General features: G+C 43.8%; 1 protein-coding gene across 2 annotated transcripts in view; it reads left to right on the top strand.

Annotated features, from left to right (window-relative positions):
• RTN1 (reticulon 1) overlaps positions 1–16805 on the top strand; it is a 120517-nt gene extending 103712 nt beyond the window's left edge. For both annotated transcript variants that reach the window (XM_056347403.1, XM_056347404.1), the window contains 6 exons: positions 11557–11764; positions 12827–12965; positions 13832–13901; positions 14287–14333; positions 14424–14482; positions 16006–16805. In XM_056347403.1, the coding sequence (XP_056203378.1) occupies positions 11557–11764; positions 12827–12965; positions 13832–13901; positions 14287–14333; positions 14424–14482; positions 16006–16048 (566 nt within the window). In that variant the 3' untranslated portion in view covers positions 16049–16805. The remainder of the gene's footprint in view (positions 1–11556; positions 11765–12826; positions 12966–13831; positions 13902–14286; positions 14334–14423; positions 14483–16005) is intronic.
• The last annotated feature ends 4170 nt before the right edge of the window (positions 16806–20975 follow it).

Here is a 20975-nt window from a genome sequence, read left to right as displayed (position 1 = left end):
CTAGTGTTGCATGCTAGAAGGACTGCATGTCAGAGGAGGCAAAGGCAGGATCCATCCATTTTTGCATTGTTCACCTGTGGGCCTTTGCATGCTGTTTTCTTTCCCTCCCCGTGAAGCTTTTCGTGGGGGGTAATTTAAGAAAGAAAGATAAAAAGCCCTTAATTCTGTTCTTTGACTATATTTCTCCCGTCTCCAGCTGTCTCACCCCGAAAGCATCCAGGATACAGGACCTTCCTTCCCACCTTACAGCTCATTCCCAAAGCATCCACCCTTGCTGTTAGCCGTGTCATTTCTCATCCCCGACTCTCTCCGCCGGGCTGCCGCTGGCATGATTTCATACCTTTGGGGCTTTAGGAAAGCCGGGCGATGGTGAATTTGTGCCTGCTCGGGCTCGCGAGGGTTCGAGGCGGTTGTGTTGGGTGGCTGGGTGCATCCTGCCCACGGACACACCCATAGCGAGGGCTTAGCCTAGCGTTGACACAAAGAAAACGCAGCTTCGGCAAGAAGTGCAATAGCACCGAGGCGGCCGCGGTATTGCCACACACGTCGTAATTTGCTGTAGGATTGCTTTAAAAAAAATACTGAATCCTTTCGTTGTGCTTTCAAGCACTCTGCTGAACTGTTCGGGGGCAAAATACTGCGATGATGTCTTGTGGCCGAGTAGGTGAGGGGAACAATAGCTTCTCCCTTTTGGGCTTATTTTCAGCTTATTTTGAGCAGGTTGGTGTCTGTGCTGGGTGGGGCTGGCTACCTTCCCGGGTGCCTTGGACAGCTTTTCAGCCATTTTTAGTCGGCTTCACACTTCCCAGCCAGCATCCAGCCTTTGTTTTGATAAAAGACAGTCTCTGTGACGCTGCTCGGTGGGCAGATTAGAGGGAGAAAAGCTAGCGGCTGATCCTGCCAGGCAGGCTGCTGTCTGCTTTGGGCAGGCTTTGTTTGAATGTATTTTTTAATTTTAAGGTGCATGTTTACACTGAATAGACAGTACATGATGTCAATGCTCACAACAGGGTCCCTGAGAGAGAGATTACTCCATAGCATCATCTCATTAAAGAGTCCAGGATGCGTGCAGACTTAGTTTCATAAACGCAGCTCTATGTAACAGGAGCCAGAAAACCTTCCTAAAGTGGTTTTTTTTTGGGGAGGGGGAGATCTTGCAGACAGCCACTTGTCTCTAGAGAGCTTTGTATTTTTGCAGTCTTAATTCAGCACCTAACTGCATTTACGGTTTGAGGGCTTTTTTAAGGAAGATGAGTAGCTGGAAAGTAAACATGCACCTGTTAAATGCCAGCCTCCAGCAGCTCAGGCTTTCCATGCCTTGATCCAGGGCTAGGGTTTTCCATAGGATGGCACGATTTGTAAAGGCTGTATGGGAGAGCCACAGACAAACTTCAGGGTCTTTTCATCTGAGCTTTGCAGATAAACTTCCTTGTTAGGTGGGGTTTGGGTTTTTTGGTTGTTTTGTTTCCAAAAAGGCTCAATGTTCTGCTGATCCTTAAAAAATCATTAATTTGCTGAGTCAGATTGGTGAACCACCTGTATTTCAAGGCAAACTAAATATTTTTCATCTTTATCAGAAAAAATATTCTTTCGTAAATTATAAAGAGGGGAATAACAAAGGACATGCTTCTATTGTTTAATTAATGATTTATAATAATAGCGGGATTTCTCTCCTTCTGTGCTTTCCTTTTTGAAACTGAGGTAGATTTACTGAAAATGAAATGATACAATGTGTCCTATGCTGACTTGAAAAAAAAAAACAGATCTGAAAAAAATCAACGCAGCTAAAATAAATCACTTGCCTCACTTCCACATCATTTGCATATCTTTTTCTTTTTCTTGGGTGGTGCTTTATGATTCAGAAATGGTCCTGCAGAAAAAAACATGGAATAGTCATAGAATATTATTTCTGTCGGCAAAATTCTTTGATCAGTCCCAGATAAAATAGAAGAAATTGAAAATTCAGAGGAATGAAAACTAAAGACTGGATTCATTGATTCTTTTAGTATCTATTATTCATGTCGTCTCTGTCTCAACCCAGAATATCAGTTTTGTGAAAACCTGGAGTTGTATAATTTTGCCAGCTTCGTTATCAATGGAATGATGGTTTCTTTCTGAAAACTCTGGAATATGTCTGTGAATGTAACAGATGCAGACACAAACCTCAGTAAATACAGAGCATATTTTTACTGAAATAATGGAGAGAGAACATTGAGTTTAACCCAAGTTTTAATTAACAAACAGCCAGGACTGAACTAGCTGTATCATTGCTTTGCACTTACAGTACTTATACTTGGTGTAAAATTGGGTGGGGATGTTGAGAAGGTGCAGGGCCGCTTGGTGAAGCTTTGGCTTTGCACCACTAAATGAGTGTATTGTTGTTTTCCTTGCAGTGAAGCAACTGATGCTTGCAACATTTGAAATATTGCAATATGTTTTACCTGACCATCGTGCAGGTCCAGCATAATCGTATCAGTGGTAGATCATGATACAGCCCCTTGGGGGAGCAGCAGAGGAATCCACTGCTGCTGGGCATATGCTTCGCTCAAAATGTTATCATAGGTGGCTTCGAGGAGTTGCAGCCCACTTTCACACACAAGTAATCTTTCACACTGGAAGGTGATGCATTTGAAGTAGGCTGGGATGTAGCCATGCATAATGCATGAGCATTCAGAGAAACATCTCCGACTGGGCATGCTGGTTGCTGTGGGCCTTCCTGTAACAACCTATAGCCAATGCCAGCCGTGTGACACAGCACGGTGCTCAGCTCCCAGAGGGAAGCTGCTGGATGAAGTGTGCCTCCAGAAGCAGGCCTCTACACCTTCCCCAGGGACTCGGCCCAGCTCGGCAGGACTCACCCCCGTGCCTTGCTGGAGAGGTTTCTCTGGATTAGGAAGATCTTTGCACTACAGCTTGGCGGAGCTGTTTGGTGTCAGTACACTGGTCTCCATGAATATTCCCTCTTCCACTGTTTTTCTTCACACCAGCTCTTGGGTGGTCATAAGTGACATGCTTGTTCCTGCAGCTTCAGCCTCCTGCAAGACTTACTAAAAAAGAAAATCTGAAAGATCCAAAGAAAAAGGCCTGTGACCCTTTCATAGAAATCGTCCTAAATATTATCCACATTATAATTAAAACTAAATGTGGAAAAGGACTGCAGACCTCATCTAATCCATCTAGCTGACATAATTCTGCTGGGACTGGATTATTGAGTAGCATTTTCCTGGCAGCTGTTCCCAGAGAACCAGCTTTCTTGCTTGCTTGATACATCAGTTGGTTTCCAAAGGGTGCTGAGAAGCTGCACCAACAGTTCATGGCAACGGTCCCCACTTTAGGACTGGTAAAGAAGTTCGATGGCAATAATATGGATGCATGCTATTTATCTATAATCTTATTGACAGTTCTGAAGTCTGTCTAATTACAGCTATTAGCATTAGAGTATTACTTCAGACACTTGGTAACTTCAGTGCTTTTCTGAAAATACTGTGCGCTGAACTCGCAGCTGGGATCCACTTGTCTTTCTTAAATGAGCTCTCCCTCTTTGCAGCACCTAAAAATCTGTCCTAGTAGTTGGTTCTTACGTTGAGCCTTGGTAGAGCTAAAATCTTGGAACCAAGTCATCGTCTGATCTAACAATTTAGCTAATAGTTTCACAAAACTACACTAACTTATGAGGAATTGATTTCCTAATTTTACAGTTGAATTCCTGTGAAATTGGAATGAAATTTGTCAAGATTTTTTTCTACTTTCGTATTTACTTTCATTTTTTTGTCAGTGCTGCAGAAATCTTATCAGTCCTTCTTCAAGCACCTTCCTGTTGATGGCAATACGACCACAAGTTCAAGAGCTTAAAGTCAGAGGACAAACTCATTTAGATGAGCTTCACACTGTTCAACTGCCAGCCATCCCAACACACACCTTGATCTAGGTTATATCAAAAAATCAGTGAGATTTCAATAGCTCTGCCAAAATGTGCTCTGCACACCAGCTGTGCCGTGTCTATATGGGGTTTTTTCCCCCTTTTTTGAGAACAAACGGACAATATGCTTGTATTGCCAGCACAAGGAGAAAATTCCCCAAAAGTAAGGTTATTTTAAGATACTACCTGAGGAGTAATTTAAACTCTAGCAAGTAGGCAATGATGGGCAATAGCTGAAGGCAGCATTGGAGGCCTGCTTTTGCTTTCATGAGGTCTCTGGGAAGTGAGTTTTGATGAGGCTTTTTTGATATCAGAAGGGATACTCTTTCCACATCATATTTAATTCTCACAAATAACGTAGGTCTGACCCATTAATTTTGAAAATCTACAGCTTTTCAAATGTTTGGGTAGAGTTAGGAAGGGGCCACTTCTGTTATTTAGGTGCAGGAGCATCTTGGGAAAATCTTAACATTTCCATAGCATTAAGTGCTTTCAGGGACTCTGCTTGGTCTCCCTGATTTCTGCTCACTGGAGGTGAGTGCAATAACACCCTCTGCAGAAACTGGCCAAGGCAGGTAGTGATATGGTTTGAAGAGCAGGAGGTGTGTGGAAGAGGCTTTCTCCTGCTGCTGTGTTAAATCCTGGTCTTAAAGCATCTTTCATGTGAAAACGGTGTTAACAATAACAGCAAAAACATCATGAATGATGGTGATGATGATAATAATGTGAAATAATACTACAATAGACTTGTGTGTGGCACAGCTGCAGGTCTGATTTTTTATTGCCAGTCCTTCTGAGTCTACCCAGACCCACTCTGGTGCCTCACAGAAGGCAGTCAGTCAATACTTTTTTTGCTCAAGTCTTGATCTCGTGGATAGAGCAGGATATAACATGGAGGGCATCCTCTGTCAAGACTTCCCTTCTCCCTGGTCCTGTTCCTGCTCCAGGTCTCCTCTCATCAGAGTTCGGGGACAAAGAAGATCCGAACTTTCAAGTTGGGTCTTGGGGCAGGTGGATGATAAAGATACAAAGCTGAACTAAGGACAGGAAGTTAATAGGCAAAGAGTTTACAAGAGGTAGAAGTATGGAGCAGATCCCTCAAGGTTGGAGATAAAGAATAAGGAGAGGTGCCTCATGAAAAAAGCACAGAGATTCTGTCTTGACTCTGCTGTTAATCACAGCTGTCACCTGAAAGCACCAGACTGCTCATTAAATGGTGTAACCACCTGTATTACATTTGAATCAGCTGTGTTGTGAGGAGGGGAGCAATGACCACATTGGATTCTTCACTGGAGAGAAGAGGGAAAGCCTGGTCCTACAGCCTGTGGTTAAAGCTGCAAACTGGAATTTCTTTGAGTGTGAGCAATATTTACTTCTATTCAAAAACTTTGTGCATTTGTTGTAAAGTATTGTTGCAACAATGCTATAAACAGGATTGCTCTTCTTAAATTACATTTCCTGATCATTTCACTTTCAGTAGGTCTGAGAAATGCCTTATGAAATAATTTATATTCACGAATCATGATATTACACTGTATACGGAATTAAAGGCTGTGTGTAGACAGGCTTTTCTCTCTTCTTATTAATACTAATATTACATGGGGAATGAAGCTGTAAACCCCACTGATTTTACCTTCTAAGGAGGCCCAATAGGACCTCCATTGTGGGGAGGGCAGCTTGATCACATCCAGTGGTGTTATTAATATGCTGAAGAGCATAAAACCTTGTATTCAATCATCAAGGCCCATGGGCCTCATTTGAAGGCTGGGTACGAGGGGTCTGCACACACTTCTTACGCTAACTTCCATGTAAATGCTGCTTGATGCATGTTCATTTTTCATACAGTTGTTGCAGTAGAGGAAAAACTTGCAAAGTCAGGAGAGAGCAGAGGTTTTCAGAGGAAGGGAGGGAGAAGCTGTGGAAGATGTGAAGTTCCAGTCTGTGCTCAGTTGATCGTCATTAATTTTCATCTTAAAATACTTGTTTTGTGACATGGAGTGCAGAGATCCCTGTTTCTCTTACAAAAGTATTTTTCAAAATCATAACCACGCAGGAGTCTGAAGGAGTGAGGACATTTTAGCTACAAGTTGGTTTGATTCCTCTATTCTCCCTTTGGTGTCCCTGCTCAGGAGCCTTGGGCTGCAGCTGCCCCACACCATGGTGCTTCTGGAGACCATATAAACCACCTGAACCCAGTCTTCATGTTTCCACCACGTCCCAAAGAGAATGGATTCAGGAGCATCACTATGTAGTCCGTCTTGGCCATCTCAAGTCTTTCACCTTTTGCCTCCTGCACTGCCCTTTCCAGCCCCCAGGCCTGTTTTCTGGCTTTTCTGATGCAAATATTGAGGAGCAGAAACATTTTCTGCTGAAAGCCATGATGAGAGCTGGGAGAGCTATTCAGGCACTGTACTTGGGAGCAGTTCCTTGTGGCGCAAGCATCGCATGCTTGCTGCTGTTACACTTGTGAGGTTACTTCTAGCTTGCCTTGCAAACATGGGTGCTTAACAACTACTAATATTAACAAGTTGTTGCTTGTATCATAGAGTTTACCTTTGTGTATAGTTTGTCTGGGGACTGGCCCCAAATGGGCCACACATTAGTTTTACGAGATGAAGTTATACCATAAAGTATAGCTGATACACTGATTTGACACCCTTGAAAACTTTTTCTTTCAAATAAAAGCCTACTTGAGTAATGCTGTCAATTAAAAAACATGGGCAGGCGATACTTTCAGGTAAATAGCTCATCAGACATGCTTCTCCAGAAAATTCTTCAAAGGCAGTCACAGGGACCTGCAGCACTGCTGTCTTAGAGATGGCTGGCAAGTGCTACTTAATAATACAAATACTTTTGAGTCTGAGGCAGTTCTGGCAAACCCCAGAGTCCTTTTATATCTCCACAAATGAGCCAGAGCTCCGGTGTGTTGTACTGGAAAGAGTGCAAAGTGACCGACGCTGCTTTCCTCCATCCAGAAGGCTAAAAGGGAGATCATGGAAAGCTACAGCTGAACAGCTTCTGCATGTTAATGGGCATGGTCAGGATTTTACAGTTGGGATTTTCAAAACGGAAGGAACCCAAACTTCATTGAAGGTGAGGCTGGTTTCAGTGCCTGTTTTCCAAACCCTGTTTGCAAATCCTAGCTGCAGACTTTAGGTGGTTTGAAGTTGGCATTTTGGCTCTCAGAAACGTGTCTTGCTTAGCCAGGCAGATTGACCCACTGTCCAATTGCATGCACATCACATATCAACCGGCTCAATTGGCACCAGGCTCCGGCTTCATGCATATTCAGCGTGCATTGCTCAGAATCGTGCCATTGTGGTTGGGTCTGGGCAGTGCTGTGCATGCATGCACACACACACACACACTGTCTACAACACACCCAGCACTTGCAGGACCCTTCACCATACTAGGACCTTTTATTCTTACCCTAGGGATTGACCAAAGCACTTAATTGTTATGTCGTTAACTCCCGGTGTGGGGGATCCCCTCTCTGTTAGTTTCTCTGGGTAGCGCAGTACCCAGGTAACAGCCAGACTCAGCGCCTGTCTCAGCCCAGCCCAGCATGGGGCCAGCGCCTGCTGGCAGTGGCCCTGCAGGGAAGCGTGTGTGTGAAGGTGCGCAGCTCCAGCTCAGCTCCTGGTCCCACCATCCTCATACTGCATCCCCATGTGCTGGGGAGGCTGGTCTAAGCCTGGATGATTGCCGCTTCAGTGTGCAAAGGAAGGGGCACAGGCGGGGGCAGGCAGCTACCCTTCATCTGAGACTCGGGCCACCTCTTACCTTCTGCGAGCTGTTGAAGGGCAGTAAACCCGTGGGGTCAGAAGTGTTTGAGGTGTTTGCTACCTTAATCGGTTTTATATGAATATAGGATGAGATGAAACTCAAAGCAGACATATAAATGTGGTGGACAACCTCATCTTTCATTCCTGGTAAGAATTTTAAAAAGGGCGTGGAGGGGGTTGATACACCCAGTTCTGGGTTCACCTGATGGTGAAGGAGCACATTTCTCATTTCTTTGCCCCTTGGTATCTATTAACACCACCAGACACTGATGTAACAGGTATTTTTGCTCTGGTTAAATGGTTACAGGAGAAAATGGCGCCCTGAGGAAGCCAGGCAAAGGATCCCAGCTAGGGGATTCTGCACCCAGCACACCTTTGCCTGCTTTTAAGGGAGATTTGTTTAGGTAGGGAAATGTTTGACAGAAATATGTTTGACCACTGTCTCTCTAAGGAAGCATTTCTTTACCAAGAGGGTGGTCAAACACTGGAACAGGCTTCCTAGAGATGTGGTTGATGCCGCAAGCCTGTCGGTGTTTAAGAGGCATTTGGATAACGTCTTTAATAATGTGTTTTAACTTATGGTCAGCCCTGAGTTGGTCAGGGAGCTGGACTAGGGGATCGTTGTAGGTCCCTTCCAACTGAAATAGTCTATTCCTATTCTATTCTATTCTGATAACGTAAAAAACCTTTGAAGTGACTGAAGAAGCAAACAAGGCTCTGACATGTAGCTCAGGTGTTTTCAGCAGCTTCTAAATTTCAGGAGAACTGATACAGCTCAAATCCCTGAGGCCTGTCAGCAAAAACAGTGCTTTCTCCAGGGAAGCGCATGGACCATGGCTGGACCCCACAAGTCTCCACTGATTTCTGGCTCTGAACTCTCATTCTCCCCCTTCCCTGCCCAAGGAGCCGTGAGGTTCACCTCCCTCCTGCACGGCCTTTTGCAGGGAGAGGAGTAGGAATGGCAGGGGAGCCCCAAATCCCACCTGAACGGCTGGACATGGCAGCAGTGCTGCAGCTCCCTGTCCCTGTGGGGGAAATGAGGAGAAGACAGGTTTGGTTTCTGCCCTTGAAAATCCAAACTGACCTAGTGCAGGCTGTGGGCTGGGGCTTGTGTTCCTAGGCTGGACCTGGGCACCGGGACAGCCATGTAAAAATCATTCAACTGATATCTCCTGCCTCTGTGCTGAGATTTTCCATCGAGCAGTTGGCACATATTTTTTTCCATGCACACGGGAATATTTGCTTCAGGTCTAAAAGACACAGGATCCCTCTCTCCCAGGTCTCATTTGGCTGGCGAAAGAGGCCAGATGCCTTTTCATCTCCTCTCTCATGCATGCACATATCCCCCAAACTGTGTCATTTGGCCTCTGTCCATCTTGCTTTGAGTTGTAGCAAGCCTTTCCTTACTTGATAGAGCTTAGTAAATATCCCAGTCATTTCATGGCAGAAAGGGGCAAGTTTCAGGATATATGCAGACCTGGTCAAGCCTGTCTTGATTCATTCAACATCTTCCTTGTTGAGGGGAATGAGAAAATGCAGATTGGCATCTCTCTGCATGAGAATACAGCCCACTTCCAGTCTGCAGGAATATGAGGTGTGGCAGATCGTCGAAAGAGAGGGGACTTAATTGCTCATTTTGGGTCTTATCATCAATTTGGATTGACTCAGGAAACTCTATTGAAGTGAGCTTCTGTATTTTTTTTTTGCTCACATCTCATTTGTTTGACTGTCTACTGCCTGTGTCTCAAGTAGTGTTTTCCCCTGGTACATGGCCTTTTTCTTTCATCAGCAGATGATGTACCACTTACAGCATCCCGAGCAAGCTCACCTGTGCTTATTTCATGTAGTGTGAAGGTATTGTACAATATAAAATTTGAGTGTCTCAAAAGTGAGATTTGCATACATTTCCAACACTGTCCTCTAAGAGAGGAATTTTTAGGCACAAAAATGATTGGGCTGTGAATACCTCCTGCCCAAATGTTCACTGTTGAAAGGACCCTAGTTGCTGTACTGTGCTGCAGAATTTTGCAGTGCCTTGACTGAAAAAGAGTATGAAAAATGGTAAAAACTGCACACTTGTGTTCCAAATGCTATCTTGTAAGGATGTTTTGCAAGTCACATACTCCAGCACCTAACACTGTAAGCAATTTGTGGAGCTTCAGCTGCCTGCATCAATACCACTGCGTCGGCTGCTAAAATCCCCAGTATAGGTGCATGCTGTGACTGTGCTGTAACTGCATTTTGGAGCATTCCTTAGTCCATGCCTCTGGTTTCTGCAGGAAGAGACTTGGGCATGTATCTGGAAAGACTCTGGCCTGGTCCTTGGTTTGTAAAATCAGCACCCAGGACCCCAGCACATGCCACTAAGGTCCCCTGTCCTTTGGCTTCTGTGCAGCCCGTAGATCTGTTAATGCGTGCTCGTGATCACAGGTCCAGTGCTGAATGCTGGCACTTAAAAGTATGAGAGAGTTATTATATTGTATATAGGATGGAGAATACAGTAGGGTGTGAATGTTCCATGAAGAGAAAAGAGCTCAGTAATACAATAGCAATTTTTGCGTTCAAGCCCATCACTTTGAGGAGCAATGCTAATACGTGTAATAGTAATGAGTAATATAGCTCATAGACTCAAGGCAAACAATTTTTGGAGGTTAGATGATAAGAACTACTAGGCTGGATTGATTTTGTTCCTTTTAGTATTTGTGAAATTTTTTTTTTGACAGATTGCACTTTTCCTGAATTTACTCTTTGTTCAGAATGATTTGACAAGTGGCATCTATGAAATCTGTTTGGCTGATGGTGCGTTCAAGCTGTTCATGTGGACTTGTGCAGTGGATGAAATTAAAGCTGTTTTGTTTAGATTGTCATGAGCACGTTCTTTGAGTGGATGAAGAGTCATCTCAGAAACAGGTTATTGGTGTAGAGGAATTAAATTCACCTTTGTGGACTGGATATTCAGTGATATTTCATAAGATTTTGCTTTTGTGGTGGCTGTTCCTGATGGTAAGATTGTTTGGTGGAGGTGTTGGAACGAACTATACAAACTGAATGAAAAACACTGTCAAAATTAACTGCTTTACAAATGTAAAAATATATTTGTTGAAAATGGTTTTCTGCACTTGTGTTGTTCTAACTAACACCTCCCATGGATCTAGACAAGGAGTTATCTAACAAGCAGAAAGGTTTTTTTGGTTTTTTTAGTATTTCTGAGACAGTTGGATTTGAATAGCAGAAGGGATTTATTCTGTATTTCAAGGCCCCATGTGAAAAATGGTTTCCTACCCATGTAACTATTAAGCAGTGATAAAACCAGGAGGTTTTTTCCCTTCTCAAAACTTAGGAAATAACAAAGTCATATTGTCAAAAGTTTGAATGAGAAAGTGGTTTTATTGTGGCTAACTCCAAACTTTCACATTCATTTGTCAACAACCAAAACGAAAATGCTTTGATCAAGCATTTGGCATTTGGATATGTGACAAAAAACAGATCCAGTTTCCAGAGTAAGTAAATGCAAGCTAGGTTGAAACCTTCCATATGACCCTAGCAACAACACAAACCCCAGCTTGCATTTGCCTTGCTGCTGCAAGAGACCCACTGTGCTGTGGTCGGAGATACTTGTCCATCTCATCTAAGCCAGACACAGACTCGTTGAAATACAAGGATTTCAAGTAGGTCATCAGTTGTAACTTCCTCAGCGCATTGCTGCAGCCTCCTCACTGATCCTGTTGATGCTAACGTGAGCTCACTCCTTTTACCCTCCTGCAAGGACTCTTGAGCATCACAGTGGCCATGGTGGCCATCCTCAATGCCCTTCCAACTCCTGCCCTTAACATGTTGGTCTTCTCTCCCCAGCTATCGACCTGTTGTACTGGCGTGACATCAAGCAGACAGGGATTGTGTTTGGCAGCCTCCTCTTGCTGCTCTTCTCCCTGACCCAGTTCAGTGTCGTCAGTGTTGTGGCCTATCTGGCCCTCGCCGGCCTCTCGGCCACCATTAGCTTCAGAATCTACAAATCAGTCCTACAGGCTGTGCAGAAGACGGACGAGGGCCACCCCTTCAAGTGAGTACTTTGCAGTCATGGCCAGGGGCTACTTATCTTGCAAAGGATGCAATCCCAGTGGCAATTGATGTTTCTTTAGCTGTCGCTCTTGATACTGAATAAGATTCTTGTCTTGCTCATAGCTGGGGAAATAATTTTTTCTGTTGTCCAGTCTCTCAAGAGCTGCAAGGCTGTATTGGCTCAGGTCCTGGTAGGAAAAAAAACAGGACAAAATGCATCATCCTCTGAGACACGGGAATTTTTTTCCTGAAATTCAAAAGATGTAGAAAAATTTAAGCAGAGAAAAAGAGTTTAATTAGAGCTAATGATAATACCGTACTCTGCAAGCAGGAAGAATATTGTTTCTGGACACACTCTATTTGGCATAGAGGGAAACTGTATCTTTTCTCCAGCACTGCTTGGCTGTGGTGTGTCAATCCATTAGGTGATGGTGCCAGTGCCGGTGCCCTCCCCCACCCTCCGCAGGGTCTGGGTGGTTTGTTCCAGGAGAGCACACACACTGAAAAAAAGTCTCTTTGGGGTGCTGCTTCTGTTTCACTTGGGTCAGTTCTGAGATGCAACTTATGCCGTGGGTGTAGCTCAGAGGAAGGTGCAGGACAGGCAGAAGGATGGGGGAGTGAGAAGTGGGCACTGCTGCCAAAGGTGACGCATGGCCAGACAGCAGCTTTTTTTCCTCCAGAGGCTGTCAGCTGGAAGAGATGTCCTCTTCTCTGGCAGCAGCATTGCACAGAAGTTTGTGAGGAAACCCTCCCAGCTAGGATTTGCATCCCCCTTGGGTGGAGTAAAGAGAGAGATCCCATCAAGATCAGGTTCTGCGTGGGGAGGGAGCAAGGCTGGAGGCAAACAGCCTCAGTGCAGCTCACAATTGTCCAGGGGGACTGGTCATGAAAGATGAAGACAGTGTGCTGGTGCTGGTGGCTCTGTGCCTGCAGGAAGGGGGACACTTTGCTCCAGTGCAAAGGGATGAGGTGTGGGGAGGAGGGAGTGATGGGGTAGACAGGCAGGAGTATGGACAGCAGGTGAACCTGCCTGGGTTTGTAACTGGACCTGTGTTTCTGGCAGAGCCTACTTGGAGATGGAAATGAATCTCTCACAGGACCAGATTCAGAAATACACAGACTGTCTCCAGCTATACGTCAACAGCACAGTCAAAGAGCTGAGGAGACTCTTTCTCGTTCAGGACCTTGTGGATTCTTTAAAAGTAGGATTCCTTTAAATATTTTTAACCCCTCTCTAGAGGATCAATCTACATTTCAAAGTGCTGTTTCCCATGTTGACACTGTTGTCATAAAACCTAGCTTTGCGTAGCTCCAAATACAAAAGTTGCTCTCATTTTTGATTTCCAAACTTAATTCCTTCTAGCAGTTTAGAAATTTGGCAATCTGCATTTGAATTTATTGACACGTAATACAGCAGTTATAAAAGTTGCAGGACCAGTTTAGCTCCACTGCAGTTCTAGAAGCATCTCTGTGCTACGCTATTGCTTTGCCACGAGATGGTTTGTTCTCCTCTCCCCTCTAATACCTCTGTTAACCTGGATTTCCTCTAATGGTGGCATTTATTGCTATGGAGGAAGGTCTTCTTTCCCTCCCTGCTGAGACAGTTATTTTTTTTCAGCCTTACACCCAAGCAGGTGTTCTTCAGAGCAGAGGGAAGATCATTAAGAGAGCAGGCATGGGTTAGGCTCCTAAATTACTAAAGATATTTAGGAAAATGTATCCATCTGCCAGCCTCAAGAGTTTTCAGTCGCAGGGATTATCACTGTGGGATGACCCTTACGATCAGCAAAACTGGATGCAGAAATCTGCTATGCCATGCTCAATGCAGAATCCTAAATGTATGCAATTAAGCCCTAAATATATGTGAAAGCTTAGCTAAGAGGGTGAGAAGCAGAAGTGGAGAATGGGGTTTAGACACCCAGAAAAAGTACCTAGTTTTTGGTATGCCTTACTTAACAACTGCCCTTACACATTACAAAAGGCTAATGTGCTATTATGTTAGCTAGTTAAGTGAACTGATTTCTTATGCTGACACTGGGGGTGATGTAACGATCCATCTTTAATTTAGTTTGCAGTACTAATGTGGCTGCTGACTTATGTGGGAGCCCTCTTCAATGGCCTGACTCTTCTGATAATGGGTAAAAATCAACATTTCTTTTAAAATCTACTTTTAACTTTAACTCTCTCATGATTTCTACATGGAGAAAACAGCCTATCCTTAGTGTGCCTTCCCCACAGTTAAACCATCAACTTTTATTTGCCTTTCCAGTGAATATTCATTATTCTTACTATGTTGTCCCTCCTGCTAGAGCTAATTTCTGTTTTTTGGTTTTGCAGCTACTAGTCCCAGAACAATGGGAAATTCCATATTTGGGAAGTCTGAGCAAAGTTCATTTTTAATACAAAGATCCCTGGTGGATCAGCTGACCAAGTGGCATGATATGTGTTTGTCGCTGAAGTAGGTCTCTTCTCTGGAGGAATCTGATCTGCAGGAATCTAACAGTGTGCTCTTTTTCTCCTCAGCTGTGGTGTCTATGTTTACTCTCCCCGTTGTATATGACAAGTACCAGGTAAGCCTGTCTGCACGGTGTAGTTCAGGTGCCTGGGTGGTTCTGCCTTGTTGATGCCTGATTGACTTGATCTCCTTTTGCTCTTTGCAGGCACAGATTGATCAATACTTGGGACTTGTGCGGACCCACATAAACACTGTTGTGGCAAAGTGAGTTCAGCAGCAGGCTTGACCAGAAGTCTTGCCGTGAGGTTGCGGTGCACTGGGGGTGGCTAAGATCTGGATGGTCCTGGGGACAATGTGCCCTGTGAATGATGTCCCTCCCAGCTCCTGGCATGCAACAGGCTGCGGGAGGGGGCAGATCCCTGGAGACAGACAGGCCTTCTCAGCTGAGTGTAGGCTAAGGCAGAGTTGTGACCCTGTGTCCTTCTCACCTCTCTCCTGCTGTTTGGGGAAGCTGTGGACGGAGCAGCCCGAGCAGGGACTGATGCCCATACTTTTATCTGTTTACAAACAGGAAGGAATGTGTTAAATCCCTTCCCCACCGACCACTCCAAGCCTGGGTTTTTGCATTCAGGGACTCTGTCCTTTAGAGTTAATAATACCATTAATGAACAAAGTGGGAATTAGAACACCACCCTGTTACAGAAAGAAAATACCTGGAAGCACCATGATCTTGAGTATTTCAAACCACCATGAAATGGACGGAAGACCTGGATGAAATTTTTGGTGCAGTCTGCCCTAGTTCCTAATGTGTTGCCTGTATCAAAAGCTTCTGTGGGATCCCTAAGGACGCAGTGAGGGTCTAAGCATAGTTCTTGAAACTTGAGAATTACTGAAGCAGGATGGCTGGTCTGGAAGGTAGATCCATACATCTCAGCAGTTTGTATCTGTGGCTTTGCTAAAGTTGGCTGAATATCAGGTGTCCAATGGAAGGTTACAAAACGGTGAGGTACAGAGAGCAAGTGACCCACGAAGAGATACTGAGGAAACCGGGCTTGTTTAGCCTGGCAAGGAGGGAGCTAAGGAGCGATTTCATAGCAGCCTGTAAGTACTTGATGGGAAGTTACAAGATGATAGATCCAAACTCTTCTCAGTAGTGGGGGTTATAACAAGGAGCACAACATAAATCCAGTTTAGGAGGCTGATGCTGGACATGAGGAGAAACTTTCACTAGGAGATTAGAACAGCACTGGAGCAGGCTACACAGGGAGGTACCAGAACCTTTTTCCTTGCAGGTTTTCAAGATGCAGCAAGATAAAGTCATGACCAACCTGATTTAGCATTGGTGATAGTCCTGCCTTACGTAGGAAGCTGATTCAAAGACTTCCAGGGGTCCTTTCCAGCCAATGTTTCTGTGATTCTTCAAAACCCTTAGCCTTGGGCAGGACTAAAAGTTCACACTCAAAATTCTTTGTTTAAACCTCATTCTGGGCTTCCAGTAGACAGCAGACCATGGTGGAATAATGAAGCGGGGGAGACTATCACTGAGCGTATCCCACGGTTACATGAACCACTGAAAACAGGGCCATTTACACCTGGGGGCCCCTAAGAACACATAGATGGGCATCACCTCTTTTTCTTATTAGACTTTAGTCCATCTGTTGCAACAACACACTGGATGCAAGCTAGAGATTACCCCTGGGTAAGACTCAAGTGGGGATCCAGTGGAATGGAATAGTTGCTTCACCATGTAATCCTTCTTTCTTATTTTTTCACATCTTTATTTCTAGGATTCAAGCTAAAATCCCAGGTGCTAAGAGAAAGGCAGAGTAAAGCAGACATCAAGAATTCAACGACTACAGTAGTGAATAATGGGGGAATCTGGAGTGAAACAGCTCTGTTCTTACACTTTACTGCAAATTTATCGTTCTTTTTTTTCGCGACACCATAATCTTAGAAACATAAAACTCGGAAGCAGTGCTTTTCCCCTGCTGCTTCTGCACTTAGAATATTTGCAATCACTTGTGTCAAGCACTAAAGTATAGTAAAGAGAAAAGTGTACTAGATGTGTTTTTTTGTGTTGCTTATAAAGTGCATGATGGTGAGAGCCTAAATAATATTGACCTTTTTATTTTATTTTTTTAGTGTTTTTCCTTCTTCTATTGGCATTGCTTCTATAACTTTTAATGTTACATGTGGCTAGGGGCTTTCCTGCTTAGCGCACTGATGCAATAGTTAAAATTGCTTCTACGTCACTGGGTTGCTGGTTGGATTCATCTTTATTAACTATATAGAATTGTAGACTGATGTTTTAGTGTTTTCCAGCACAAATAAAATGAACAGTAATCGGTACTTATGGTAATCAGTTTTGTATAACTCAAAAAAATGAAAACAAAACCCAGTGCTTTTGTCGTAAAGGATTGACAGGCTGACTTACATGTATGGTAACTGGAAAGTTCCAGCATGTTAAATTTATTACAATTTGTATTACATTCTCTGTAGTTCCTAATGGACTTAATTATAGACTCTGAATATTTGCACTTATGTACTTGATACCGAATGCAGAAATAAATGTTACTAAATGTAAAAAGTTCTTCCTCTTGTTGCCACTGGGATTATCTTGACATTTGCACACCGGACACATACTATGCAAAAAGAAGCATCTTCTCTCTCTCTCTCTCCCCTTGAGATCCTCACACACTTTGCCCTTACAAAGTGGTGCAGTCCAACAAGATCATCTGTAGCCTATCTATCAGTTTCACATCTTGGGTGAGTATGGCAGTAAAAGAAGGATCTTAGCACATCGATTGATGTTCTTTGGTGGGGGTGTTAGCAAATTACAGGAACATGAATAATTGTCTCTTCCGCCATTTGTTGCATGTTGTGCAAATCATAAGCAACACACTATGTGAGGGGTCAGCACAACACAAAGGACTTATCAGTTTCCTTATCAACATGTTACTCTCTCATCCATTTGCTTTAAACTGTGGGATCAATACTGAATCCGGAGGCTGGGAACTGAAATAAACATTTGCTCTTGTTCAAAGGTGAAGGTTATTAAAAATTGGCATTTGGTGTTTGAGAACCAACTGACAAGGGAAACAGCTGTTGAACGTTATCTGAAGTGCTTCAAAACTAACAATTGGTTAAGTGCTGAATGATTTGCCCATTTGTGGGACATACCTGTGGGATACCTTTTTTTTTTTTTTTTTGTATAAAAATGTGAACATCGAAACATTTTCAGCCAAATTGCAGGTTTTTCTCCTTTTCTATCACAAAAGTTTTTATGCGGAAACTATTTTTTTCTACTTTAAAAACTTATGCCAACTTTTTTAATTGAAATCTTCCTTTGTATGCATTCATTTAATTTACCTTTGTCTCAGTTGCACATGGATGTGGTGACATCTGTGCTAGGTCAGGCTGCAGTTCTGTTTGTGTATAAATGTAGAACTCAAATGTACATGGGGAGTTGGTAGAAATATTGGTATGGCTGTGGGCTGGTTAACTCTTGTGATGAGTCTCAAACACCCCTATTTTCATTTAAGGTTTATATTTAAGTATTATTCTTTGCTCTTATTTAAAAATACTGACTGTCCTATAGGTAGATACAAACATTTTTTCCCAATGAAAAACTGAATGGCTCAAAGTGATGAATGTTACTTTTGATCAAATGCAGTATGTTTGGTTTAGCATGTGTAGTTTGCAGCCAGAAGTTAAAATTCAACCTCAGCCCCCAGCTTTAACTGCCTCTTAGACCTTCCTACCAGTGCATTCAGATAGCCAGTGTATGCCCTGTATCTCTGAGGAAAACAGTACAGCCTGTACAAGTATCCTTGAGGGTGAAGACTGATCTTCAGAATTCTTATTACTTATAAGGTGAGTACGTGGGTCCAACGTGCTAATTTTGAAAATGAGCACAATTAATGGCCCATCCCACTGGCCCCATAAATGTGTTCTTTCCTAGCACCACCAATGCAGTTAGATCCAAGACTAGCCTCATGCAGTGCCAAAATCTGAGCACAATTTGAAGGCTACGTCGCCTGTGTGTTTGGAAATCAAACAAAACCTTCTGGCAGAGTTCCAAATATTAAGAGCCTAAATCAGTAAGAGACCAAGAACCTCATTCTTGACTCCCTCTCTCAAAACCCACAGCCCTCCACTGCAGGCCCTCATCACCCTGACTGTACTCCTCCTGCACATGCATCTCCCAAACCTATACCTTTTACTTCTATCTTTTCTCATGTCCCACCTTTCCAATAACCCAGCTCCAAAACTTCCTTGCAGCCACCCTGACTTTCCATATATTTGGCAGTAACAGCCTGCAAGTGGGCAAGTGCTGCTGAGCAGCTGGAGTGGGTTAATGTGGTGGATGGAACCAATTTTGCCAGAAACAGAGGACTTCAGCCCGGGCTTGGATTGCTTCTGCTGTCCATGGCCACTATTACTGGGATCACAGCAGTGCTTTTCGTGATAATTTTGAAGATGGAAGCTTGGAGAAAGCCATTGTGCCCAAAGCTCCCATAAGGCTTGTTTGCAAACCTCTGCTAACTCATGGTCCTACTATACAGCTTGCAGAAGCTTGTGACACCTTTAGTGCTCCCAGATGTCCCATTCCTAAAACAACACTGTGGGAGGGACTTCATCTTTTTTGGTTTTCAAACAAGTGATGGAAAAAAACCCCACAATATTCTTTTCAGAATATTTTAGTGTGATCACAGTAGGTGGCTGAAGACACCCCAATAACACACATTTGCGAGCTGAGCTGTGCTCTGAGGTACACAGGCTGTAAAGCGCTTTTGTTTCTGATGTTTGTGTTCAAAGTGAAAAGCAGCCATAGACAAGCTTGAATAGTAAAACAGCAAATGTGTGAGTGTTTCTAGCCAGGTGAAACCTGGGAAGCAGCTCACACTGCCTGGGTAAAATGCAGGGCAAGGCATTAAACCATTCTTTCCTTTTTAAAATGTTCCTTGCTAAAGGAACCTGGCCATCCCATCACTAGTGCTTCAGGAGTCAACTTGTCCTTCTGGTTCAAACGCTGATTTAACAAGATATGCAAATGTATGGGTGTTTTAAAGACCCACCTAACCAAGTGAGGTTGTTCAGGTGTTTGGAGTTAGGTGTGTGCTAAATATCTTGCCCAAGCAGCATCTCTTACCCTCAGTCTCCAGGTAGTCTGAGATGCTGGTACTCCCTTTCTGGAGAGGAAGCTGAGAGGTTTCTAAGGTGGATATCTCAGCTGGGAGGCTTGTTTAGATGCAAGAACAGGTCTGGACCAGGCCTTTCCATGGCTGGGAACTGGCTGGCTGACGTAAAGAAGATAGCTGTGTTTTGATCTGCTCAATATAGTGCTTTTGAGGAAGATAACAGGTCTACTTGCTGAGCTTACCTTGGAAAGCCAGCCCAGATGACTGTGCTAATTTGAACTGAAGCCAGTTTAACTCTGACTTGAGGATATGAAATCAGGAGTGGTGTGCTGATGGGAGAAAAAAAAAAATTGTTAGAACATCTACAACTGTGTCTTTTTTTTTTTTTTTAGGCTTTATGACTTTAAAATACCTTCTCCATGGTTTCACCTGTACCTTCCAGAAACTTTGTAAGCCTTCTTCTAAGCTACTACCTGTTAAGGACAGGTTCAATAGTTACTGAAGAGCTCTGTCAGTACTTTGTCACTTGAATGTCTGTCAATGTACCTTGAAATGAATACTCCATTGGTAGTTTGATGTGAATACTCTGTAATGTTGGTTTTGATTCCCTGCTTCTTGGTGCCTCAGCAGTATTCCATTCTTCTTCTAGCCTCTGTATTTGCCTCTGAGCTGTTTTTGATCTCTTTTATGCTTCCTCTGCTCTTTAATATTAATCTAGTGAGAGTAGAATCATAAAAATCATCAGTGTTAGGAAAGCCCTGGAACTGGGAAGAGATAAGAATGATATAATATTCTGTGAGCAGCTAATCCAGTTAAAGAAGGTCTGTCTGCTTCCCCATAGCTCTTTGTTATCTCCCTGCACGTTTTTCACACGGCAGCTGGCTCCTGTCCCTGTCCTGGTGGGTTACAAGTCAGTCAGCTGTAAGCTTAGAGCAGCTTTTCCTTCTCCATATGGGCCCAGGGAAATACGTGGCAAGCCCACGCGTTTGCCCAGTGCAGCTTTGGAAACACAAAGTGTGATGTATTTCTTCCTGGCTCTTGATAGATTCTTTTTCTCAGGCACAGAATTTAATGCTGCTCCATCAGTGAACCTGCACGCAAGCTTCCTGGGATGCCAGGAATCGGTGGAGTGAGGCTGCTGGCATGAAGGAGCCTGGTAAGACTGGCTGGCACATGCAGCCGCTGTGGGACATATGGTATTTGGATAAGGGTGAGACATGTCCACTGATAAAAGTCGATAGCTGCAGTGCCTGAAAATGGAAGGAGAAATGGTCTCTATTCATTCCTGCCAGGCTTTCTTGCTGCTCGGTGCCTTTAAAGGAAAGAGTGGCAAACCCTTGCTTTCTGTCACAGTAAGGGAAAGGTACCGAGAGCGGAAAATCCTTCTCCACAAATGGGAGTTGACTGTAAGTAGGTACAGGGGCTTGACCTGCTTCTCTCTTACCTGAACTGTTTATTTCCTTTGGTGTTTGCTCATAAGCGAACAGTCAGCTCACCATCTGTTGGTGCTCACCTCTGGTCAGCATCTAATCTAAGTAACTACAGGCTAGCAAGTCAGATGCCTGTGACTTGCCACTTCTGCAAATCTACTTACTTCTTTGGGTGGGTAGCTGTTA

This window comes from Falco biarmicus, chromosome 7, assembly GCF_023638135.1.
Source record: "Falco biarmicus isolate bFalBia1 chromosome 7, bFalBia1.pri, whole genome shotgun sequence".
Lineage (NCBI taxonomy): Eukaryota > Metazoa > Chordata > Aves > Falconiformes > Falconidae > Falco > Falco biarmicus.
Note: the sequence above shows the minus strand (reverse complement) of the source record. Positions and strands in the feature narration are given on the sequence as shown.